Source organism: Diplotaxodon limnothrissa, linkage group LG23, assembly GCF_057381915.1.
Source record: "Diplotaxodon limnothrissa isolate DT_005_m linkage group LG23, D_limnothrissa_male_GT1.1, whole genome shotgun sequence".
NCBI lineage: Eukaryota > Metazoa > Chordata > Actinopteri > Cichliformes > Cichlidae > Diplotaxodon > Diplotaxodon limnothrissa.
This window is the reverse complement of record NC_140617.1, coordinates 24,108,972-24,134,489: the sequence shown is the minus strand read 5'-3', so window position 1 is coordinate 24,134,489 and position 25,518 is coordinate 24,108,972. Positions and strand designations below refer to the sequence as shown.

The window sequence follows — 25,518 nt, the reverse complement described above, 5'->3', positions numbered from 1 at the left end:
TTCTTTGCTCACTGTACCCTAATTGTTAAAAAATTGAACAGTTGAACAATTAGACTGTTGTATTGTTATTCCATAATTTTAGCTAATATACATTTTTGCAGAATTATTTACAAACTGATTATTTTAGCTACACATCGGTGTCCATTATTGTTTCATTATGTATATTTAACAATTTTATTGTTTATAGTTACTTGGCTATACTTAAAGCTAATTCTTCAGTTCTTAATTCACTTTCTGACCCTTTTCCTTTTTAAATGTATTTAATAATCTATGCTTTCTTTTTTGGCTCTATCTTATTCATAGCCTTTTGTTAAGCATCAACTTTTTTACATAAATTTCTTCAATCTGAGACCTGCAGTCTACAAAAGCATGTGGGCAATGAAAGATCAAGAATCAACCCAGATGGGATGTACGTTGGAAAAGTTTATTCTCAAATGAAGAGAGTGAAAATAAATACAACTTTTCAGGGAAGGAGGGAGCTCTGGCGCTCTGACCACAACCATTCTCCAGCACCTTTGGCATTGCTGGGCCAGTGATGGCGTGACTGAATGAGGTGGCGGTGGGAATGGAGGGATCTACCCTCACTTGATGAGTGGTCACCCCTTTTCCCCCGTTCCTCACCCCATGTGGTGAGTGGAGACGCGCCCCAGTGGGGGGAAGTAGAGGCCGGGTGATGGAGGTCTACAATGGAGAGGTGATGGCGATGTCCCAAGAGAGGAGGGTGAGAGACGAAATGAAAAAGAAAACAAAATAAACAAAATGAAAAAATGGGCGTGCTTCAACATCCCTTGTACATAGTCCTTGTCTTTCCGTGGTTGGTCTTTGAAACAGTGTAGATGTCACGAACACTGTGGGGCTGTCTGTAGGCGAGCTACAGTTTCTTCAGCACTCTCGCTGCTGGCCTCTTACACAGACATGATGTGCTTGACGAAAGCTGCAGGAAGAAGTTCAAATATTTAGCTTCCTGGAAATTCAAAAAAAAAAAAAAAAAAGGAAGTGGAATGGTTTGAAGTCCGGTCTTACCCTCATAGTGCACACTGCCGTTCTCGTCCTCCTGGCCGGCCATAAGGGCATCAATCTCTGGCTCACTCATCTTCTCTCCTGTGGATGCACAACGATCCATGTCAGGGATATGTTTCCCATTTCACTCACTATTGCATGCTAAGCAAACTATATGTGTGTGCTTCTAAATTTAGGAGGCTCACCCAGAGTGGACAGCACAATACGCAGCTCAGCACCCATAACTGTGCCATTGCCCTCCTTGTCGAAGACGCGCAGACCCTCAACGTAGTCATCATAGGTTCCCTTGGGTTGAGCGTCGACCTCCTTCAGCATAGGCAAGAAAGCGTCGAAGTTGAGCCTCTTGTTGGCCAAGTCTGTTGATAGCACACCAAATTATTACACATACCATGACACAGACTGCTCTTTTGTGTTAGAAAAAACAGTTTATGTCTCACCGTCAGCAGTTGGGTTGCCCAGAATCTTATTAACGGACCCGTTGGTGGGATTCTGGCCCAGAGCACGCATGATGTCAGCCACCTGGTTGTAGGCCACCTGGCTGTCACCAACTCTGTCAAAGAGACCAAAAGCCTCCTTGAAGTCTGGCCAGGAGGAGAGAAACAAAGTTGAGTACAAGTTCTTCAGGACTTATAGTTAAGACTTCAACAATAAGGAAGAATTAAAACAAAAAAGTCTGCCAGAGTCTTTTTTCTTGTTCCATACAAATGGTATAATTGATATTATTTTTATGGCATGACATCCATGTTTTCTTTGCTGTGTTAGATCCATCCCCTTTGGATTTCCTACTCTATCTATTACAGTGTTACTACTAGTCATCTATGTCAGTTGCACAGTGCCACAACGTAGAGGAAGATTAAAGACAGTAAAAGCCACATAATTCTGTCATTGTTCTCAGCTAATTGAGAGGGACAGCTGTGAAGAGGAAGGCACCAACTGGGGGCCCAGACAATGGTTGGCTATGTCTGTGAATCCCACCAGGAACTCAAAGTGACCTTTTTGACAGATTAATGTGTTCGTGTGGCTTCTGAACAGCAGTTGTACCCTTCCACCACACTCGACCCACCCCGTCCTTCTACATTCCTGCCTCCACTTGCATTTACAGCAACATTGCGTGCAAACTGATACACCCTGACAGAGAAACGCAGGCCATTTAGAGACATAGCGACATGGCCCCCCGTGCAGTCAAAGCCAAGAATGCTGACTGGGCCGTAATTAACACCGTAACTTGGAAAGGAACTTAATGTTAGACATATAGTATAGCTGTACCAGAATGTGCAGAAGCAGCACTAAACAAATAAGCCTGATTGAAAACGTGTTAAAGGTTTGCCTGCAAGTCTAGGATACACAACTGGAAGAGTTTTAACTACACAAAAGTATCCATGTCCAAATGGGGACCCCAATATATCCCATAGGGCATGTTTATAGAGGACATGTCTTTCGGCAGTTAAACAAAAAAGGTATGGGGTGATTCAGATTCTTGTGTAAGCTGATGCCACCAGCACTGCATCTTAAACCCTGACCTAAGGATTAACGCCCCTTCTGAATAAGGACAATGGCGACTTGCAAGACAAGGCTGAGAATAGACATGTCTGAAATCTTTCCCGACAGCTGGAGAAGTTGGTAGAATGGCATGGCGCTCTTCATCCTCTGCTTCCACTTTTCTAGCACTTTAATCAGATTAAAAGTTCATCTAAGTAAGCCTGGAGCTACTCTGAGAGTTTGGTTCGTGTGACAATTGCAAAAGCTAGACGTAAATACCTACCAGCACATTGATTGAGAGGTTGGTGCCTTCATATATGAGGCAAAATTTCTCTTTTTCTTTTTCTTCACTTACCCTCAATCTGGTCCGGTGTGAACTCAGTCTGTCACATTTGAAAAGGCACATTAACAAATACACAAACACACAGAATACAGAGAAATAAAGAAAAACAAAATGAGTATATCCAGCTTATGTAACTGTCCAAAGGATTCTGAACACATGATGGATGCTGAAACTCTAAAACGGCCTCTTTGCATTAGAATATTAGCCTTTTTAGACATTAAACATAGACATGTGAATGCATTCCAAGACTCTAGTCCTGGGTGCCAGTCTTCATTTTGCCTCACTAGCAAAAGTCTCAGTTTTGGGGTCATTATCGAGCTCATATCCAAACCAATTAAAAGGAAAAAAAGGTAACTCCATCAGCAATGCCCCACCCAAAAGGTCCAAAACAGAAGTTCGTACACACCATTTTGGAGAGCAGGAGCTGGAGGAGATGAGAAGCTGAAGTCCCAAGACAGTGTGGTCCTTAGCCATGGTCAAAGCACCCCTCTTATTTATTCCGGGCATGTGATGTCACGTATGCTAATGGGCAGATCAGATGACACATTGGAACATCTTTAACTTTCTTAGGGCAAACGGAAAGGAGAGCTGTACGCCCTCGGAGCAGTGGGAGTAGGCCTTTAGAAGGGGACAGGGCTATTTTTAGAAGGCTGAAAGAACGGTTGCAAGATTTCAAAGAGTCTGTGAATGCATTACAATTTCAACCGAAATGCTTTTGGCAGCATTGACACTTAAGACTTCTCTCCTCTGGAAAGAGATGTACAGCTGGTGAGTGAAAATGCAGAAAACTCAGCTTCCTTGAGGCTCACTTGAGGAGGGCTCCAGGTGTGAGGAGCTCATTTACAGGGTGGTATTTTTAAACAGCCCCACTGCTCCTCCTCTTATGGTTAAATAACAGAACCGGGCAAAAAATCGTTTGAAAAGTTCACTCCATTCAGGCATGTGTTAAAAACATTGACACTGAGTGGCAGATAACCTGAAAACAACAGGTTTTATAACAATTCTAAAGACCTTAAAAAGATCTGCTCTCACAGCGCTACCCTCAGAATAGGACAAGTAACAAATAAATTCATAATGTGCAGATTTGCTGGCTTCAACTAACTAAAAATTGATCAGTTTGTCCATTAATAAATAGGCAAATACACTGGAGCAAAGTTAAGCTTACATAATGTAGGTTATGTTATTAAGAACTACATTCATAGCACAATAAATGACGTTTTTAAAAGTCAATTTCATTTCCATCTTCAGCAGAGCTCTCCATGGTGCTGACAGCGGAACAGAAAGAACCAATAAGATTAATCTTAATAAATGAATTTCTTGATGCATTTTTTGATGTAACAAACTTAATTTAAAAAACTGGAAAAAAATCTAAAATCATTACCTGCGATTCTGCGAAGTGCAGTTTCATTTTTCAAGTTATTTATAGCCCACCTATTACAAATCACAATTTCAAAGCATCAAGGTTATCCTTACTTTATGTAAGTAATAGTAACTAATCCTCATATACAATTATTACCCAACAGTTTAGATTCATAGATGCATAGAGATTCTTTTTAATCGTTTATCTGTAGAAAGCATTTTAAAATTTTCTTTTATTGTCTGGTGTTTCCACTCTCTGTAGTTTATAAGACCAAACTCGGTTGGCTTTGTAAACATGGGCAGTAAGAGGTCAGCAACAGCATAGTATGTGCCAACTTTGGGAGTCATGAGTGATGGGACGGGGCGAGACATTCACAGAGACGTAACACACAGTCATCATAGTCAAGACAGCAGTACACCAGCTTTGTGAGGACCTCGCGCCCCGAGGTCGTTTATACCTTGTACAACTCTGCTGAACACATCCAGGTGATATTTGTTATGATGTGGGATGACATAGATGTCTTTAATGTCTGTAACTGTGATATTGTTGTTGTGGTTATTTGTCTGACAGTCGCCCCGAAGCACAAATTTCTGAAAGGATAAATAATAAATCTAATTGAATCAATCCATCCATCCTCCCAACTCTAAGTTGTGCTGACATCTGTCCGTCCATCCGTCCGTCCGTCCGTCCGTCCATCCATCCAATCCAATCAGTTCAGTTTGGGTAGAATTTGACTCTTGGTTCGAATTAGATAATTAGTTTGGTATCACAGGGCAGAACCACAAATGAAGGTAGGAGATAGTGACCAGACCCTAAAAGTAAACAGTTGGATAGTAGGTAATATAGCATCATAGCAGCTACATGAAACAGGCACAAAGAAGGCAACAAAAAAAAAAACCAATTGAGAAAAGGAGGCAGAAATAGAGACAAGACAGGGAAAATAGAGATAACAGGAGTCTTTGATTGGTTAGAGGCTGTCAGATTCATACGAATCTTTCATTTTTTAAAATAATTTGTTCATTGCTGTCTGTTTAGAGGGACGCCAGTATTGACAGAGTCCTGATATTCTTTGATTTCAGCTGCTCTGCTTTTCTCTTTAAAAAGGCGATTATTGGATTCAAGTCTGACAACATACTAGGACAGGTTGTAGTGTGATTCTGGCAGTTTCCTCATTGTTCTGTTAGGCATCTGCAGACTGGGAGCCATCCTGTCAACCAGCATTTTGGTATATACACAATCTACCAGTCTTCCCAAAACCTTTCACATGGTAATCGTCTGTGGACCGCGTGCGCCCAACTTTCAGAAGTCTTCTTTTGGAATTCTTTAGCAAAATTCAATCTTGTAGTTTTCCTTTAAAAAGCCAGCAGTGTTTTTTCGCTTAGGGTGCCGTCCATAGAGGATGGCATTATGCTATGTGTTGTGAGCCATTTCCATTTATAAACCCTGTGCCAAATCTGAAGCGCTAGCTTTCTTAGAGCTAGACTGTGCAAGTAATGCACTGCCCATGGTGTCATTTTAGGAGGTCAGTTGCTGGTTAGCACGATTATTGCTGCAGCTGTGCTTTGACTGACTTTCTGTCGGTGCCCAGTCTTCTTGTATCCTTTTTCCATCCTTAATTTAGATTGTTCAGTTCCTCTGGCAGTTCTTTTTCTATTTGGAACAACACATAGGTCCAAACAACAAGGAGGCTCTGGTGTTCACAGGTCATTTTATAGTCATGTTCATTGGTTCAAATTATGTCAGTGATAACTGGTGTGCTTATTGCTGGTTTGGTTTCTGCCTCAGGGCCTGTATTGTCAGTACAGTCTTTCTGGTATAGTATTGTTCTTATGAAAGTCTACTTGTCAACTTGACAGTACCATTGATACAAACTATTATTTCAAATATAAAATGTTCTGAAAATTTAGAAAGCTGTGAATTTCATAGAAGAAATCTGTTTTGGTTTTTTTTTAGGTTAAATTTATGCTCATCTCTGCTGTCACATACATGTGACTCCACGTGGGTAACAGCCTAGAAGCAGTGATCCCTGTGTGTTAACACTGAGTGTTGTAGAAGGCTCAGGGCAGATTGGTTTAGGTGAGGGAGACTATATATGCCTGCGTGTTTCATTAATATAAACTTATTAATGAAAAATATGCCAATTATGTATAAATACCAGCTACAGTACTGTGCAAAAGTCATTTATAATACTTTGCTTCCAAGGAGCGAGACTTTCTTGCTGTCAGTTGGTGTTGAGCAATAGGTCTCCAGTGCATATGGTGTGCAGGATATCCTTAAAAGATTTGAGGAAACTGGAGTCGAGGACCAAAGCAGAAGTGTCAGGCCTGAAAAATCAACTACAGATGGACAAGATTTAAAAGTCATGTCCTTAAACATCCAAAGAAGAGCTTTGAATGTCCTTCAAGAAGTCTGGAGAACTATTCCTGAAGACGACTTAAAGAAATAACAAGAAAGCCTGCCTAAAATAGTTCAGACTGTACTGAAGAATAAAGGTGGTCACACCAAATATTGACTTTCAAGCTCGATAGAATTGTACAAACTCTGTTTTTGCCTTAAACACCGGGAATTGAGGGATGGAACAAGACTTTTGCACATTACTACATGCTTATGATCTTCCTTAAGTACAACCAGTTGTAAGAATACAGCAGATTTCCATAAACATTTTTTGGCCTTTTGGACAAGTATATATATATATATATATATATATACACGATTGTTAAAATAGAATAAATGTTTTCTCTAAAGTAGGTCCAAAAGGAAGGAAAGACACTTATAGTGCTGCTAGGCTGCCTAAGTTGTCATCGTCTATGTAACACAAAGCAATCAGCTGCTGAGCATCAGAACGGACACGTTGGAAGATACTTGTAGGAGCGCGTGAACCACAGTGAAGCACATGCCTTTGGAGACCACTCCCCTCCTGGACAGATGAGCTCTATTTTTACTCTCATTCCCACTGGTGGTATTGAGTTTCTCCTACGCTGCGTTTGCTCTGCGAAGACTGAGGTCTCAAGACTCCCTGGTACAGTAGCCACCTCCCCCTTCACCACCTCCTCCTACCAAGCTGGCCGTGGGTCATAAAGAAGCTCTGGCAGGGAGCTTAAAAAAGAGAGATGGCATTGTGTTGCTGCTTGGTACATGAGCCTTATATGGAAAAGACTGGATTAGATGAGCTAATGGTCCCACAGAGGAAGAAAAAGAGAAAATTCAACTCATTGCAATACAATATTTATCACTTAAAGCCAGTTTAAACCCAAACTTTGCTTGCATACACCAAATGATAATGAAAAAACAAACAAACATCTGATGAGATATAAATACACTGCTAATGAAGTCACCACTGAGTGAACTTTGTGGCTCTCTGCTGCCCCTCTGTGCTTTTTCTTCACCGCTGCACAACATCGACAAACTAGGCAGCTGCGTTACGTCTGGTGCAACGCAACGGAGCATTGCACCAGACATTTCTACACCCAAAAAAGACAATAGAAAACAAAAGCATTTAAACTTACAGAGAGCAGACAGATATATACAGCTAAGTGCTAAAAAAAAATTACAGTCAGCTTTCCCATGTTTTCATTTTAAAATTAGTTCCCTTCCTTTTAGTTCACAGAGCAGGAGTTGCTGGGGCATGCTAGGGAAGCTCACAACCTTGACACGTTTCCAAAACATTACAGGAAATGTATTGTTAATAACACATGACGTTTCCAGGTGGGAAAAGCAGGAAAAACATGGCACAATGTCTGAATGTTGAATTAAAAGCCAGCCGTCATGACTGCGGTGCCCATGTGTGACAAAGAGCAGAGCGGTGTGGGTCTTCTTATTCAATGATTTCCAGTGTGGGTCTGGGATCATTACCCGCAGACACTTTCTACACCTCAAAGGCCGGGAAGCGGGCGCTCATTGGATGCAGAAGGTCAGCCAGGAAGTAGATGGTTCCTGCCATGCCTGATAAGAAGAAGGGACACTGTTTAGTTAGTTTAGTTTCCGTAGATACACGACCAATAATATGGCCTCCCCAGTCAGCTAGCTGTGGTCTCATGCATGTATCACTTATTCCTATCAGATGAATTATATACTTTACTTATGAGTCATTATGGGTTTTTTTATACAGTTATATTTGAATGATTACCAAAGCAGGACTTTGAATCGTCTCTAAAACAGACTACCCAGACAGCTGGAGCTGACTGCTGTTGCTAGAGACTGAACTGAACCTCTCCACCACGTTTCTGCTGTTGGGGCAGAAATCCAAAGACTGAAGATTCTGGTATTTTATTTATATGTTTCTCTAATAAAAACACATTCGTCTGTGTGTTGTACACAAATATAACTATAGCATTATCTCATAATTTAATATTGCAGTGGATACATCCACTACCACTGAAAACTGACCTTGGTAAGGCAGCTTATCAGTTTTCTACATTCACTTAGTAACAGAGAATCAGTTTGGTTGATGTAATTATTAGAAAGCTGATATTTGTACCCTTTTTGTTAAACCTGCAACCCTGGCTGCTTTAACACTGCACTGCAGAAAGTATTCACTCACCCATTCAAAATCAGGTGTTCCAAAAGTAACAGTAACAGTAATCTAACCATAGGCAAAGGGCAGACAAAAGGCATCTTTGTACATTTAAAAGAAGGTAAAGAAACATAGAATCATTTTTCCTGTAACACCATGGCAACAGGTGTATAAAATCAAACACCTAGGCCTGCAGACTGCTTCTAGCAGCTCAGTGACTTCCAGAGTGGTACTGTGATAAGATGGCATGTGTGCAACAAGTCCAGTCGTGAAAGTTCCTCACTACTAAATATTCCACAGTCAGCTGTTAGTGGGATTATAGCAAAATGGAAGCAATTGGGAATGCTAACAACTCAGACATCGAGTGGTAGATGGTAGAGTGCGTTGAAGTGGATGGTGCGCAGAGGTCACCAACGTTTTGCACAGTCAATCGCTACAGACCTCCAAACTTCATGTGGCTTCTGATTAGTTCAAGAACAGTATGGAGAGAGCTTTATGGAATTGGTTTCCACGCTGAGACGTGTTCTCTGGAGTGACGAATCACACTTCTCCATCCACTCTTGGTTGGGCGGTTGCCAGGGGAATGGTACTCCATGAACTTCACTGTGCCAAGTGTAAAGTTTGGTGGAGGGGGGGCCAAGGTGTGGGCTTGTCTTTCAGAAGTTGAGCTTGGCCCCTTGGTTCCCATAAAAAGAAATCTTAATGCTTCAGACTACAAAGACATTTTGACCATGTCATGCTCCTAACTTTGTGGGAACAATTTGGGGATGGACCCTTCCTGTTCCAACGTGACTGCACACCAGTGAACAAAGCAAGGTCCATAAAGACATGGATGTGCACGTTTGGTGTGGAAGAAGTTGACTGGCCTTCACAGAGTGCTGACCTTAACCCGACAGAACAGCTTTGGGATGAATTAGAGCGGAGACTGTGAGCCAGGCCTTCTAGTCCAACATCAGTGTCTGACCTCACAAATGTGCTTCTGGAAGAACGGTCAGTAATTCCCATAAACACTCCTAAACCTGTGGAAAGACTTCCAGGAAGAGTTGAAACTGTTATAGCTGCGAAAGCATGATCTGACATCATATTAAACCCGATGGGTTAAGAATGGGATGTCGCTCAAGTTCATGTGTTTGTGAAGGCAGACGAGTGAATACTTCTGGCAGTACATTGTGCATTTATGTGTGAGGGACAGATGAACATGTGTGAAGCAGCTGGCTGTGATTACAAGTTCATATTTCTTACCACAGAAGCCAATTTAGCTCCTTTCAAAATAATCTTATTCAATTTCCACTGCACTACTCCTGTAATCTCACAGCATGACTCATTTATTTGCACTTGTAATTCTTACTACAATGTAAGCCATGCCTGCAACCTGGCAACAGCAAGTCTTAAATATCTAACAATGTACCAAACCCAGAAAAATGGCATCACTAAAAATGTAGTGCTTAGTTTACCTTGTAATCTGTGACACATGTAACAAAAACTTAAAAAATGCCCTTTTGTGCATAACATGATATTTTTGGAAGGTTGGATCTGCCATTATGCATTACCTTCAAAGAGAGAGAAGGGAGTGTCTGGTGTCCGACATCCATGTTTGCCGTAGTTCATACACCAGTCTGCAAACTGCAGCGAAAGAGAAAGTAATGTTACAACAGTAATGACACTGGACCGCTGATCCGTCTCCGGAGAACAGCGAGCAAATGTCAACAAGTCCTAAAAATCGGGCCCTTCTCTGTGAAATCCGAGCATCTGTCGATGTATCGGATTACGACCACAATGTTGTGCTTGGAGGCAGGCAACACATCTGAAGAGTCTATTTCCATCTATGAATAGATTCATATTAATGAAAGCACATGTGGAACTCTCGCCATCTGGAGTGCATCCAAGACCAGCTCGCTAGCGGCTAGCGAGCCACGCTTTGACGCCAACTCGCACAGACAGCGACCGACCTGCTGTCAATAAACATAAAAGGCCCTGCCTCTCACATGCCCATCGTTTCTGGAATAATTTTCAATTTTAGGGCTGGCGAGTGACCAACTACGTTCTGATTGGTTAAGCTTTGAACTGAAGTTCAATATGACTTTTGCGTCTCACATCAAAGTCGTTGAGCGTCGAGGGAGGACGCGACAGAGACTCAAAAATGGAATTATAAAAGGACTTCTCGTGGCTTTCTACAAACACATTAAAATTTCAGGGATAAAAAACATCCTGCTCTTATGAGGAACCCCTAGTCATAACTCTACAGCGTCAGACAGTGGAGGCATTAATCAAGCCTTTGGACACTAATTATGATGGATGCACTGCTGGTGCGACGCAATTAATATTTGCGGTTATTTGATCAGACGACTGGCCGCTGCAGCCCAGGAGTGATTACATTATTAAAGAGCTTTTATGTCCTCTCACCATGCAGGCTCTGTACAGGTGCTTCGGATCCTGCGTATGCCGGTACAACGCCAAGAAAGTGTAGGCGTTACCAGCCGCGCCGTGGCACAGGCCGTAGCCCTTTTTCAGCAGGCCGTACCACCACACCACCTCCCCGCACTGCAGAGCATCGCCCAGGTACTGAGGAACTCTGAAAGCCTGGAATGAGGGACATGTCATCATCTTAACTGTGATAAGCATAAAGCAGATCTTGATTTCTGTGAGATCTGAATTAAAAAAAACCTCCAAGTTAAAAAGAGAACCTCAGCGGTACTGTATAAACGATACCCTCTGTCTCATGTAGCACGATAAGTTAAGAAATACTACAAATAAACTGTTCTGTGGATATGTTCTGTGAGGACTGTTTGTCCTTTAAATGTCATTCATTGGCAATATTATTCAATTTAGACAGAAAAGGGAGAATTTTATGAGATTAAAACATGACTCTACTTCACCACAAGATGGCACTATGAGTCTTTCGATGACCCCTGTGTTTCTCAGACAGTGGTTTTTAACAAAGTACCCCACAGAACCCCTTTAATTTGTCAGTTAGGCTTAGCTAACTGTTTATAACCATCCATAAGTAACAACTTATTTCAACCCTTTACCCGCAGCTTTTAGTGACTATTCCAGTTAACAGCTGCCCACAATGTTTAGTGACTGGTATGAATAGAATAGAATAGAATAGAATAGAATAGCCTTTATTGTCATTGTACAGAGTACAACGAAATTGGAGTGCCACTCCCTTGGTGCAAGTTTCAATAATAAATATAAATGTAAAATATAAAAAGTACAAAAAAACAATCGTAAGTACTCAAACAATAGTATGTACAATATATACAGGATAGCAGCATTAATATAATGACAGTATGACAGGTGAACTGCTTATCCACCAGTTCACCTAGCTAAAGTACTGTGCAAAAGTCTTGAGCCACCCCTCATTTCATTATATGTTGCTAGGAAATCTGGAAATAGGTGCCGACAAGGAGCAAAATATAATGAGCTGAAAGATGGCTCAAAACTTTTGCACAGTTATGCATTTTAACTATTTAATTTTATGGACAGTTAACAAAAATATTAATGCAGTTTAATCTTTAAATTCATACTTACAGCTAACACATTGTGGGGATTAGAGAAATATTTTGCTGCTATTGTTAATAATCATCATCATTACCATTGCATTAATAATTAATATTGATATTGTATTCAGATGTTTAAACATATTGGTACCCAATTAGCCTTTATTACAGGTGCAGCTATAACCACTTTAAACTGTTGAGTTAAATCAATAATCTTAAATGCTTTTGAATGCTTGTTATAATCTTAAATGTGTATGTGCTGATTCTGTTGGGTTATAAAAGAAAGGCCTAACTCTGAGTACACTCTGTGCCAAAGTAGACAGGAAGCGCAGGCTTTTGCAGAGTGTGCTTGTGAAAGTGGAACTAAAGCAGAGTCTAAGTGTAAGTTACTTTGAGGAGCTGTTGGGAGGATGCTATTTGAATAACCAGGTTATTCATTATTGTCTTTTATACATTTATATCTTTTGATTAAGCTTTTAGTAGAAGTTCTTGATTAAAACATTTATTCAACATATTACAAATATAGTTTCAGTTAGGTTATTATGCACATGAGAATTGGCCTCTCTTCTCATAAGACAAAGTTCGTGTGAGGTCGAGCCACACACGCACACGCACACACACACACACACGTACACATACACACACTTACACAGCAGTTAGACTCAGGGGTAGGTGAAGGTTCAAATAATATTTTGTAAAAGCTTGCAACTGCAAAATTGTGCCTGCAAAAGAACAGTTTGTTGCAGAATGTGTGCCTGATGTTCCAGACGATAAGCGAGCGTCCGGCAGCGACAGGAAGACACCTGGGATGGAGACAAGGCGATGTTGTTTTGCAAACTGTGTTAAAAGTCATTGTGGTTTTGATTTGACGTATGCATATATTGTATCTGCTTAACGCATGAGGGGGCGTTATAAATTTCCCTGATGGTATAAAAACAACTGATTGTGTATTGTTCGAGAGAGATCGATGCTGATTGTGTAACAGTGTTCATGTCTCCACGCGTGTTCAGTAAAATCATCGTTTGACTCCACCCGGCTGGATCAGTGTTGTTATTTTGGAATTCCTCCTGTATCCCTCCTCAATATTTGAACCCTAACAACATCCATACAACTGCACTTTTATGCATTACTTTTAGCCAACTGCTGACTTTTCTGCTTAACACTGTTCCGGTGAACAGACTAACTAAATGCAGTTTCATGTAGGACCTGGTACACAAACAGACTGAACAGACTCACTGTTTCTTTCTGCAAATGAGTAATCAAATTTTCAAGCTCTCAGTCTTTACCTTGTAGGCCTGCAGGAGCATGTACACGACCCCCGGAGATCCGTGGCACCAGTGCACCAGCAGGTCTCGATCGTCCCCCATGCAGGGAGGGTAGTTTCCCGAGGGGAACTTAAGACGGCAGACGTGGTCGACGCTGGGTTTCACCAGCCTGTGCACGAGCTCCTCCGAGAACACAAAGCCAGGCTGTGAAGGAGGGGTAAGATCAAGTTCAGCGGAGGGAAAAAAAGGTGACAGGTGGCAACTTTGGTAGAGCGTGAGGTACCCTGGAAACAGACAGATTAGCTTCTGCACAAGAGCACTTATTAGAAAGTTAACTTTGGAGCTAGCATAATTAACTTTTTAGATGGCATAACAAATATTTGCAGGCTTGGCTTCTTAAACGAGGAGAGGGATTTGTATGTTTTCTTTGATTCTTAGAACTGAAAATTTAATAACTTCAGCTTTCAGAGTTCTTGGTGCAGCCATAGATCCCTTCGAATGAAAGTGCATACACCGAATTACTGCAAAACCACAGAAAATTATTTCCCATACGGCCTGCACAAGCACAAGACTACTCCACTTGCATCTAAAACCAGGATCCTGTTCCACCTGCATGAGGAAGTAGTAGATGCCAGCCAGGCCGTGGGCGGCCCCCACATACTGCTCCTGGTACCACTCGTACATCAGGGGGCTCTGGTTCTGGACCCGGAACTTCCTACTGAGGTGCTCACCCGATTCCAGCACAGCCTGGGTGATCTGCGGAAAGAAGCAAAAATATAAATTAGTGGAGATAAATGAGAGAAAATGGTTTAAACCTAGAGGTTTCTATGGCAACTGTCGCTCTCACAAAGAAAATACAACAAAATAAAAAACTTTGGACTGAGCGCACTGTTTCTGAATCACCTGTTGGATGTATCCATCTGGAATCCTGTCTTTTCCAAGCTGCTGGTTGATGAAGACCAGTGAGTAGAGGTAGCCCACCCGCCCATACAGCAGCTCGTCTGGCAGCCCGCCCGAACCCTTCACCACCGTCTGGTGGTACTGCATCAGCCTGGTGGAGAGGCACAGGAAGTTTGTGACAGATTTTTTGCACCACTGAACCACATCTTAAAATAGACCTTCTATTTATGACGACCTATAAGCGCGTACAATTAATTATATCATAAATGCGATTCCTGCTCCGGCAGTTAAATGAACTAGATCCGGACCATTAAGCTGGAAATTAAACTGGTCCAATCAGCTCCATTCGAGTGCATTTGATTCATACTGCAGATACTTAATAAAGCTGTAATAGCCTCAATAATACTAAGTGCAGTTGTATTGAAGAAAACATGCTGGCACGCAACACAATGATGTAGGCTATACAAACTGCATATTTTAATGGCTACGGAGGGGGGGTGGGGGTCTAAATTATTAACAGGGACAAAATGTTTCTTTTTGCAGCTCACAGGCTCAGACTGGTGCTCTACGTGTTTCACAACATCATGGAGGAGATCCCCACAGAGGCAGACGTGCCTCTAACCTGTAACAGAAGACTCTCAAGGAGAAGTCTTTCACAGGAGGTGAGGTTTTGCAGGGAAACAATGCTGCAAATGTGAGTGCTAAAGAGCGTTTCAGTAACAGTGGAGTGACGTTACACAGCAAATCCATAAAATAAAAAGCCTTTTTCAGTATTTTCTTTAGTGCATTTGACATTTTTTGGGCCAGGAAAACTATCGCCTGTCAAACAGGAGAAGAAATCTGGCATCAAAACACATTTTCCTAAAGAGAAACCTCCCAAGAAAGGAGAAAACTGCTGCAGACACAGTGGTGGTTACGTAGTACACTTTAATGTACACCTAAATTCATTACTTATACCGACTTATATGAGGCTGACCTGTTGATGCACTCGTCGCTCTCTTGCACTCTCTGAAGGCGATAGAAGACGACAGCAGCCACGGCCAGCGGCCCCGCATCCCCACACAGGAAGGTGACGTCATGGCGCCGGGTCAGGCACTTGAGGCTCTGGGTGACATGCTCGAGAGCTTTGTGAAGGAACGAGGGCTCCCTGAACACATCATGGAGGTGCAGATAGAGCAGGGCGATGCCTTTTAAGACACAATGTTGAAAGTTTGGAAAGCGCCCCAAAATTTTTTCTTAATTTAAAGGTATACTGTATCTTGCAATTAGATGCTAGTAGATTTCAGTCAACTGAGTTTTGTTTTCTTAGCCCTCCCATTTCAATTGCATAATCCTAGCTACCATCGCTGCTTTAGGACAAACAACTCTGGCTGCCATTTATTTGTACTGAATGTATTTGTACTGTTTACCTCAGCTGTCAATGCTATTCAAGACGAAGAACAAGTGTCCACCTTTATTTACTCTGAGAGGCTGTAAAAGTCTAATATGAGTCCATTAAGCCCCCTTCTGTCTAATGACAGTGATACTGAGGTGAGTTGTTGAGGATATCCTGAACTTTTCCAAGCACTGCTGTTTTTGCTGCTGTTAGCCTCTGCTAGCTGCTGTTAGCAAGCCTTACCAAAATGTTCTTTAAAGCAGCTCTAACATTGTTGTACCTGGACACTTAAACAACTCTTATAAAACTACTGTTTATTGGAGACAAAGTATGATTTTTAGGACACTCAAGCCTAACATTAGCTGGCTTAATGTTGGCTTAGCAAGAAGGTCCAGGGTTTGAATCCACCATCTGGCCGGAGACTTTCTGTGTGGAGTTTGGATGTTCTCTCTGTGTATGCGTGGTCAAAAGACAAGACTGCCCACAGTCCAAAGACATGCAGTTAGTGGAGTTAAGTTAGTGGAGGTTAAAGGTTATGCTAAATGGCACCACGGCACTCGCTCATATGTATTATTAATTAATTAATTACGTTTAGAAGAAGGTATCAGTCTGTTGGAAGACATAATTACACAATAATTCATGTTCATTAGTAGTCCACATTAAAAAAAAGAAGGTCTCACTGAAGTAAAGCTGCATACAGGTAAACGGCAGAACAGTCTCACAGCATGTGCACAGTTACGTGCATTTCCCTGCTACTTGACTTATTTATCCAGCTGTGTAATGCTATCATCACCTGCCCAGCCAGTGTAAGCAGTGCAGTCTCTGGGATCAGCAGACCTAAGCCCATTCTCCATGACACCTAACAGCTCGCTGATCTTGCTGCTCAGCCGCTGGGCAAACTCTGGTGTGAGCTAAGGGTTTAAAAAAATACAAAACAAAAACTGTAAATATCATGGTGGACATGAAAGACATGCTCGCACACTTCTTTTTAATGCATTACCTTTCCCTGAAAGTCAAAAAACGCCTGTGTGGATGCGAGGCTCCCATCATAGTCGGGGTAGGGATTCTTCAAGGCTCTTGTGTCCATTTTCAGAGCCTTGTTACTGCTGCTGCGCTGTTTTTTATTTTATCTGGGTCAGAAAATAATCTGCAGGGAAAAGAGGCAATGTAAAAGCCGCAAGAAGCACAGACGAAGATCGTGTAATAGAAGCAAGACTAAAAATAGCAAATTATCGATCCTGTAACATAGAATATAAAACAACACGGAGCATCGAGCCTGCTAGGCAGAGCTCCACACCCCCACACACCAACTCATGACAGCTAAGCTCAACTACGCTGCTTCTGATTACGCAGCTGAAGCTAGCTGCTAACATTAGCCGCTAGCTGCAAGGTTATGTTGTTATAAAGTAATGAACGACTTTATACCTTCAAATTATGACAGGGTGAGAAAATAAAATAGAAATTTGCACCTTGGTACCTTTGCAAGCGCTGCACTGTTGGTGTTTACTCTTCTTTGTCTTCACTTTTAGCTGACGGTACATCCGCACTGCTTTGCTCACTACTGACACCTCCTGCGGCAGGAGTGGTACTGCAGCTCAGAAACTCAGGGACGTCAAACTCATTTTGTATCGTGGCGTGAGCCACCTACACAGCGCAGTTTGATCTGAAGTGTGCCAGAAACTCCCCTTTCTGTCAGTGTACATGAGGTTAAGTACACATATAATCCCGGAGATATCTTAATATACGAAAAAGAAGTGCAGTTTCAACTCAGTTTCTCAGTTTTTCAACTGATAAAGCTGATCTACTCTATCAGCATGACTCTTTGGGCTTAAATTGTATGAAAGAAATTTGTAAAATTACAAAAAGAAGAAGAAGAAAGCCTCTGGTTGCTCATTGCCTAGACTGTCCTGTAAATATAAAAATATTTTTGTTGATTCATTGAAAATGTCCTACTTTTTAAACAGTCTAAAACAGGACTACCAACACTAACAAGGACACTAGCAATAAGCAGAACTAGAAAAAGATGAATCAGGAGGAATAAGGAGGGAGAAATGGTCTCTTCCTGTAACACCATTACCCTTCTGGGGGTTGTGTTGTTGCCTGTCCAGTGCACCAGCTGTCAGATTCATTTTCACCAAAGCTGCTGAAATTGGTTCACAACACTGTGCACTTCCTAACTGGACACACTGAGATCCCTGGAGTTCTTGTGCAGTTTAAATGTACCATAATCCTAGGAGGATCTAACATGCCATGGTGCGTTTATTAAAGGAAAATGATACAGTGAGTTGTGCAGCCTACTTCCACTCCTCGCTTTTAGTTTTAATTACCTCTGCTAAGCTGTGTCCCAGTGCCATTAGATACAGTTTAACTTCACCATGAATTAAGTGGTGATTTATGGCCTGATAAACATCAGTGTTTCCGCAGTCAGAAAACTGCACCAACAACCTTATTTAGGAGTTTAGAGTGACTGTCACACAGGTGTCTAATCCCAGGCATTTCAGCCCATCATCAGATCTTTATGGTAATTGCTCAGTCACAGTCGCCTACGTCAGTGAACCCGCCTCAGCTAATCTTGTCACCTTTTTTGTAATTTTATGATTAAAGACTCCACACTGGTGAGTCTAATGACTTCCAATATAAATAGAAAGGCCTAAATGCATGGGCACGAGGTGTAGCGCAGGTCACACAAACTGCTACCATGGAAACATCATGTGCCACCAATCTGCTCTTGACCTTCTGCAGAGCTCAAACCACATGGTATTATTCCTGTGGATGGTGATGATAATTACTGTAGTCACAGGGAAGTGATATTGATTGGCATTCTGCTGAGCTTCCTAGCATATTCTGACTTATTGCAGAGATAGAAGTTGCCCCCAGATCTGCAGTCTTCTTTTTGTGAGAAGAGGACATTGTTATGGCACGGCGATATTAGAGATTGCAATGGGATGCATCCTCTGAAGGGCTTTGATCGTTCTCGGGTTTAAGACTTTAAAATACATCAAAACTGAATCCTAATTAAACTATAAACCAGCTATGCTAGTCTTACTTCAATAGGTTCCCACAAGAGTACAGGCGAATGTTCGTACCAACAGTCCTTTGTGACTAAATTTTCAGCCTATTTGATGTTTTTTGATTATGATGCAAATGCTTTTAAGATAACATCAAAGTTTTGCAAGCCTTGAATTGCAGAGTTTTTAGCACTCATCTTAACTTGATGTAACATTTTTTTTCCCGAGTCGCTTATGAGCAGGATTGTTTGTTGTCCTTCCCCACCCCCCATCTTGATGACTCATGTGACCTTGTCTTTGAAAAGTGCAAATGAAGCTGACGATTAGATTAGCGCCCGATTTGCTTCAGTCATCACTGTCATTCTTTTGTTTTTCTGTTTACCGCTCTGCTTTTTATGTCTGTGTATGCTCCATTATTTCCTTTCAGTTAGAGAAACTTGGCTCTCCCAGTCATTTCCATATCAATTGACCGGGCTGCAGGTGAAGGCTACTCATGCAGTACAAAGTACAGAGCCTTTGCCCATATACCTCGGGACTGTTTTACCTTGCCTTCGGGGACAAGGAATGGAAATGAGGTTCCGAAATGCGACAAGATTCAGAAGGAGACCTTGGGGCTTGATTAGAGCTTCGCGATGAAAGACACATTATTGAACCGAGTCTCCCTCCCACTGTGCTGCCAGGAGAAATGGCTTCATGGAGGAAAACATTAAATAGATGTGAGATTGATCATTTGTTTGTGTTTCTAGGCCAGAATAACATTCGAGCTGACACCAAATCAGGCACTTAAACCTAATTTTACTGTATCATAATGCTAACATTATTGCTGTGAGCAAGATTTTTCAAGGATAAAGATGATGGAACTGTATATTAGTTCTCATTGGCGGAAAATGTCATTTAAAAAAGAACAAAACCAGCAATATGTTGATTATTGTGTATTTGTATGTGTAGTCAAAGCTGTTATCTCCTTGCCAAAGACTTCAGTGTTCAGCAAGCAACTCGTCAACACTGTCATTGCCAACATCAGCTTTGTAGGATGCTCACTGTGATTTTGATCCCTGTAAACAGATAGCTGTATATGAGTAATGCAGCATCTTTAGCTAAGGGACAGGATTTTAGTAGCAGAAGCTGTTTTTTTCTGCTTGTAGGCTGAGGCTTGTTTGAGCAGGATTTAGCTTCATGCAGGTAAACAGACTATACTTTTTATACAGGAAATTTGGGCATTCTTCTTAGATTCCTATATTGGCTAGTTGGTGCATTAAGTACTTATTTACCAAATAAGTTTAGTGAATTAGCATGCTAACATTAGCTAAATTAGCATAAAGTAGAGAGGAGCTAAATGAGGAGCAAATAACAAACTGCTGTTTTATATAAAAAACCTATTTTTAACAAATAACAGTTTTCATAAATAGAGAATACTGTAAATGTTGGTAAAAAACTTTAACAGCAAATTAAAAGGTAAAATTTAGGCCTTTTTTTTTTAGGTCAATGCTGCAGGGCAACAATTTTACTGCAAAATGACACTGACACTCAGGAACCTTGCTTTAGTACAGGAATATAGCCAGAATACAACAACTTGAGTCAAGTTCCCTATTGCAAGGAGACACATCGCTCATGAGGGCTCATCCCAAACATGAATGTTAATGAGAAAGCCTGGCAGTCTGCACTCTAATTCATACCAAAGGTTTTCTCTTGGGTTGAGTTTGGGATTCTGTGCAGGCCTGTCAAGTTCTCCCACCCAAACCTCACTCATCCATGTCTTTATGGACTGTGTTTTGTGCACAGGTTTGCATTCATGTTGGAACTGGACTTGTTGCACAGGTGGCATCCTTTCATGGACCATGCTGGAATTCACTGAGATCTTGAGAGCGACCCATTCTTTCATAAATGTTTGTAGAAGCAGTCTACATGCCGAGGTGCTTTTATACACCCATGGCCATGGAAGTGATTGGAACACCTGAAATAAATGACTTGGATGAGTGACTGAATACTTTTGGTAGTGTAGTGCATTTAATGTTTTGCTTTACATATACTTGACAAGACAAGCAGTATACACTTATTGCTATTTGTCTAGGACTTGGAGGCAAAACACTTTTAAATAGTGTGTTTTTTTTATCTAGTATGTCTATTTTACTGAGACACACTAGAAGTAATACCTTAGCTCTTTGTTCACAGCTGCTGAATACAATCCAAGTGACCTCGACACAACGTGACAGCCCGACAAACTGAACTTTGGATAATTTCTGATTGATTTACCCAGTCACCCATCACCTCCCTCTCTCACTGCCTCTCTCGGTTTCCCGCCACTCCTTTATATTCACGTGGACGGCCGGCCTGCTGCTACAGTGAGTGAACGCTGCCAGAGGAGAGTCTCTGCAGACTCCAAACTGTGATGCACAAAGTCAACCACTTGATCCCCGGCTGTAGCCTGCAGCGTATTCCTCTACTCGCTCTCCAAAAGAGAGGAAAAAACAAAGATCTTCAGAGACACAAAGAGGCGCTTTCTGTTCTCTGTTGTCCAGCACTGCGGCTAGAGGTTGTGGGTGAATTAAATTCTACTATTCACAATCACTGCTATGCCAGGGGGTGTATTGTGTTAATGCAGAGATGCACAAAGCTTGCTTTAGACATTTATTTTGCCTTTTAAGAGCAGGTTTGGTCACAGTAACAAACACAGCTGTGTGATTATAGGACACTAGCAAAGCTGGATCTTCTTTCCACTCAGTCTGTTGGAAAACATCTTTTTATCACAAAGCCTGGCGGCGATATCTGCTGCACTCGGTCCTTTCAGTGAGCCCGCCTTTGTGATAAATCTTTTTTTGACCCGCAATTTCACCTCCTCTCGATCATAGGTTTAGATACAGCTCCCACAAAGGGGCTGACACAGCACCTGAGAGTATTTCCTTTCACCACCTTCCATTCGCACCTTCCTCATGCAGCAGAAGTTATTTAACCATAGCAAAAGACATGACTAAAACCCTCAATTTGAGGAGTGGTACAAACAGAGGAGGGAAAGCTAGTAGTCCTCCTTTCTCCCTTTTTCCCTCTCTAAGTGGTCGGGATCCATTTCGATCCCGGAGAACGGCCTGACAGCTGAGATAAAGAACATTCTGGTCTCTGACATGCTGCCATGGCCCCATCTGTGGCGGCGCTAAAAATACACGCAGTCTGGTGTCGCCATACCAGTCAACTGTCTAGGAGAGGGAAGGAGGTAAAGGGGGGAGGAAAGAACTGAGAGAAAGAGAGGTGCAGACAGATACAAGTCGAATCATTTGAGATGGAGCAGAGGGAAAAGAGGAACGACTGAAACGAGCGAGAGAAAGATAGAGAGGATGAATGAAAGCAATAGAGAAGAAATAGATAAGGGAGCACAAAGGAGAGCGAGGAGGGTGCTGTGTGCTCACTGTAATATTGCTATCTCAGGAAAGAGACATGAGCAGTGTACACGAGTTATACCACAGTGCTAAACCTCCTGGGCTCATCCAGTACATGACAAGCAAACACAGAGCGGCGAACAGGCAGATATGAAACTCTGTGGATTTGATCCCATTTGAAGAAATATGTAATATAGAACGACTGTGCAGGTCGCAGAGCACCGAGGCACAAGACATAATTAGATAAATTGTGAATGTGTGTGCAGAAATATATGGTCAAGATATGTCTATGACCAAAATTTATCATCATAAACTTGATTTAAATGATAGATGTAGTAATGTGATGTCACTCACTGGTTTCTGGATTACTCATTTTGAAGCTTCGGTGTCTTTTTGTCTTTTGGTGTCACAAGTCACTACATCTGGGCAACTGGCATTCTCGGTTAGGCCCCACACAAGTCTAGAGACCAATTGGAGACTGATTGGCAACCAAAGGTCAAATCGACCAGTTGATGAGTGGTTGCTTGCAGTCGCTAGGAGAATTTGGTAAAAACTATGCTATCAACTAAAGGAAACACGAGGAGAGTTTTTGTGCAGCATGTTCTTAAAAAAAAGTATCTGTATTTTATTTATACAAGGACGACACATATTACCATTGCTACATTCAAGCAAAAGGCAGCTGATGTAATGTACACAGGTTTTTCAGATTTGCAGACTCTTTGCGACTGATTTCACTCAGCAACAGCCTCCAGCAGCCGCTCGCCAGTTGGTTAGGGAATGAAGATTTTTCCCGGTGGACAGGGTGATGATTGCAGAACTGAATTTGAAAGCACTGCAAAGTGGAATTGATGTAAAGGAAAAGGAGTGACTGCAGATCTTTCTTATTGGATGTACCCGTTAACAGTTACACAAACCAACAAACCAACAAGACCTACCTGGCAAACTCTGGTTGCTAGGTAGTGTGTGGTCCTCAACCGCTTGATGAGTGGTTCCTGGAGGTTGCTGTAAGCTGTTGCTGGGTGAAATCGGTCGCAAAGAGTCTGCAAATCTTTGACATTGAAGAATTTGCAAACATGACACAAACTGGAAACCAAGAACAATCGCCTTCAGAGTAAAAGTTGTGCCTTACCTTTGCAACCAACATGATTTACAAGACTTCTACTTTGAAGACAAAATTCCTCTAGTTCTGGCTTTTGCTGCACTTGGTACGTTTTTGCAGACAAGTCTTCCTCTTTTACTCCAAATACTTCAACATCCAAATGAGAGCGACCAAAGAAATCGCAAGGATTTCAGTGTAGCACTGTCGACATCTTTGTGACCAATTTCTTCTTGTAACAGCAAGCAACCACTTGCCTACTGGTCAGGGAATCCCTAAAGACCAGCGAGTTACCAAATGGTCTCTAGTCCTGTTTGACTGGGGCCTAACTTACTTATTATTTACATAGCCAGCCAGGGTTGTTGGGCTAAAATCTAGCCCAGCCACCATGCACCACGGACATGGAAAACCCACACAGAGACACATATCCACAGAGAAAAGCCCCAGCAGATTGGCATGAACCCAGAAGGCAAGAGTTGAAGAGTTGAAGTCTGACCATTGCATCACCAATAGCCTATGATGTAGAAACAGAAATTCAGAAATGGTACTATCACACAGTTTGTTGAGTATAGTGCCTCCAACTGAAGCAGCTTCAATGTTTACTTCCACTTAAACGTAAGAGGAGAATAAAACTTTATGAAGTTTGCTTGCTAACTGAAAAGGTTTTGCAAATTAAAAAGCAGCAACTTTAATGCAACAACCAAGCGAAACTATCAGCTTCAGCTCTTTTCAACTAATACAAACATTATCATCAGTGACACAGTTTTAATCAAAATGAAATGAATGCAGACAAAGAAAGCTGATTACAGTCCACGCACACAGTTTTACATCCACCCCTCCCTGCCCCCTCTGAAAGTGAGTTATGAAAATTTGATCAGGGTCTTAATCTAAACAGCGCTTGTCTCTGCTTGCACTTTAACGGCAGCCTGCGTGACGAGGGAACAGGCTAATCAGAGAGGCATTTAATGTGTGGATGAAAAGGAGCTGTGGCAGAATGCTGCTGTTTTCCCTGTCAACATCCTCATCGTGGCTCTGCCAGTGTTGCACGTGGAAAGCATGTTTCCCACCTCAGCTTGCTCTTTTACACGCTCATAAAAGGTGCAGCTGTCTTTGGTTGATAGTTGGGGACACGGACAGCTTGTGGTCAGTGTCCACAGTGATACCACCCCACAAACAAACAAACAAACAAACAAACAAACAAACAAACAAACAAACAAACAAACAGTGTTCATCAACAATTTACACCACTAGGTGGAGTCCTTGCAGCGATTTGGCCTTCTTTGATGTATTTACCCTCATATACTGTAGTCCCTGCTGGTGCTTAGTGTGTGATTGCTTACTTCATCATTGCTATGACCATGGATATCAATTTCCTTCCTTTAAAGAAAATTTGAGCCTATTGTCTGCAGTGACATTAACTCTGTATTTGATTGTTTCTTTTGCCCTCCTCCTTCTTCAGTATTTGGCTGTGCAGGCTAAACCCCATGTACAGCCATGCCGAGTGCCCTCCCTCCCCCCTGATGGTTGATCCTCAGCAACTGGGACTGTTTAGCTTTCCTAATTAGAGAGCAAATGCTAAGCACTTGCACAGCCTCCCTGAGTGGACTTAATAAACAGGATCCTCATTAAAAGGCACCACACTGATGCACAAAAAGACGAGGGCATCCTGAACAACATCCATCGCACCATTGCCATACCACCCACATCCACCCGTGCTCTCTATACTTCTTTTTCTTTGGTTACATACAGGACAAGTAATGGGTGGGGGGAGGGTAAAGAAGGGTTTCGATTCTTGATTTGTGGACAACCTGTTGGTAGCTCAGAGCTGGAGTGATAAAAGCCGTTACACAATAGCTGTAGAAAAAGTACAAGTGAGTGAAACAGGTTGAAGAGGAAAGCAACAGCAGATTCTGACAAAAGCAGCTGATGAGTCACCAGATTTAAAATGAGTGTTTGATGTGTTTTTGTTATACAGGTGAATGCATCATTGTACTTGCAAAAGAGACAAACAGTATGCACTTGAAACCACTGAAGGCTTGGATGTAATTTCAGCGTATTTACAGGTGACATTAAATGTGAACTTATGATAAAATTAACAATATTCATCTACCTCTTGCTGCTCTGTGAGCAGTTAGGCACAGCGCTGCTTTTGAGTTATCCACACTGATGTTCAGCACGTAGCATGTTTATCTATTGTATGCACCACCACCATGCACCTGCCGTTAGCTCTGCAGGTATAATTATCAGATTCTGGTTTGATGACAGTGCTAGAAGTCACATGAAATTTA

At 41.8% G+C, this 25,518-nt stretch overlaps 2 protein-coding genes across 3 annotated transcripts; both read right to left on the bottom strand.

Annotated features, from left to right (window-relative positions):
• Nucleotides 1-698: 698 nt before the first annotated feature.
• On the bottom strand, nt 699-3,331 carry mylz3 (myosin, light polypeptide 3, skeletal muscle). Its single transcript, XM_085348773.1, has 6 exons — nt 3,249-3,331; nt 2,855-2,882; nt 1,458-1,601; nt 1,206-1,376; nt 1,024-1,101; nt 699-934 (listed from the first exon to the last, which is right to left on the bottom strand). The coding sequence occupies exons 1-6, from the start codon at nt 3,249-3,251 to the stop codon at nt 906-908; spliced, it is 453 nt and encodes a 150-aa protein (XP_085204899.1). The 5' UTR covers nt 3,252-3,331; the 3' UTR covers nt 699-905.
• A 4,115-nt stretch (nt 3,332-7,446) lies between these two features.
• On the bottom strand, nt 7,447-17,290 carry lancl1 (LanC antibiotic synthetase component C-like 1 (bacterial)). 2 transcript variants are annotated; one of them, XM_085347392.1, is made up of 10 exons: nt 17,233-17,290; nt 16,756-16,902; nt 16,549-16,666; nt 15,357-15,567; nt 14,384-14,531; nt 14,090-14,236; nt 13,502-13,684; nt 11,119-11,295; nt 10,266-10,338; nt 7,447-8,144 (listed from the first exon to the last, which is right to left on the bottom strand). In XM_085347392.1, the coding sequence occupies exons 2-10, from the start codon at nt 16,840-16,842 to the stop codon at nt 8,068-8,070; spliced, it is 1,221 nt and encodes a 406-aa protein (XP_085203518.1). In that variant the 5' UTR covers nt 16,843-16,902; nt 17,233-17,290; the 3' UTR covers nt 7,447-8,067. The 2 variants fall into 2 exon arrangements, with proteins under 2 accessions (XP_085203518.1, XP_085203519.1); XM_085347393.1 differs by having other exon boundaries at nt 17,225-17,270.
• Nucleotides 17,291-25,518: the final 8,228 nt, after the last annotated feature.

Coding starts and splice junctions, on each gene's coding strand:
- mylz3 (XM_085348773.1), bottom strand. Junction 1,377..1,457: donor GGGCAACCCAACTGCTGACG/GTGAGACATAAA, acceptor TGCTATCAACAG/ACTTGGCCAACAAGAGGCTC. Junction 935..1,023: donor CGGCAGTGTGCACTATGAGG/GTAAGACCGGAC, acceptor TTCTTCCTGCAG/CTTTCGTCAAGCACATCATG.
- lancl1 (XM_085347392.1), bottom strand. CDS start 16,842: ATGGACACAAGAGCCTTGAAGAATCCCTACCCCGACTATGATGGGAGC. Junction 14,532..15,356: donor AGCGACGAGTGCATCAACAG/GTCAGCCTCATA, acceptor CCTCTCCACCAG/GCTGATGCAGTACCACCAGA. Junction 10,339..11,118: donor ACCTGTACAGAGCCTGCATG/GTGAGAGGACAT, acceptor CTTTCGCTGCAG/TTTGCAGACTGGTGTATGAA.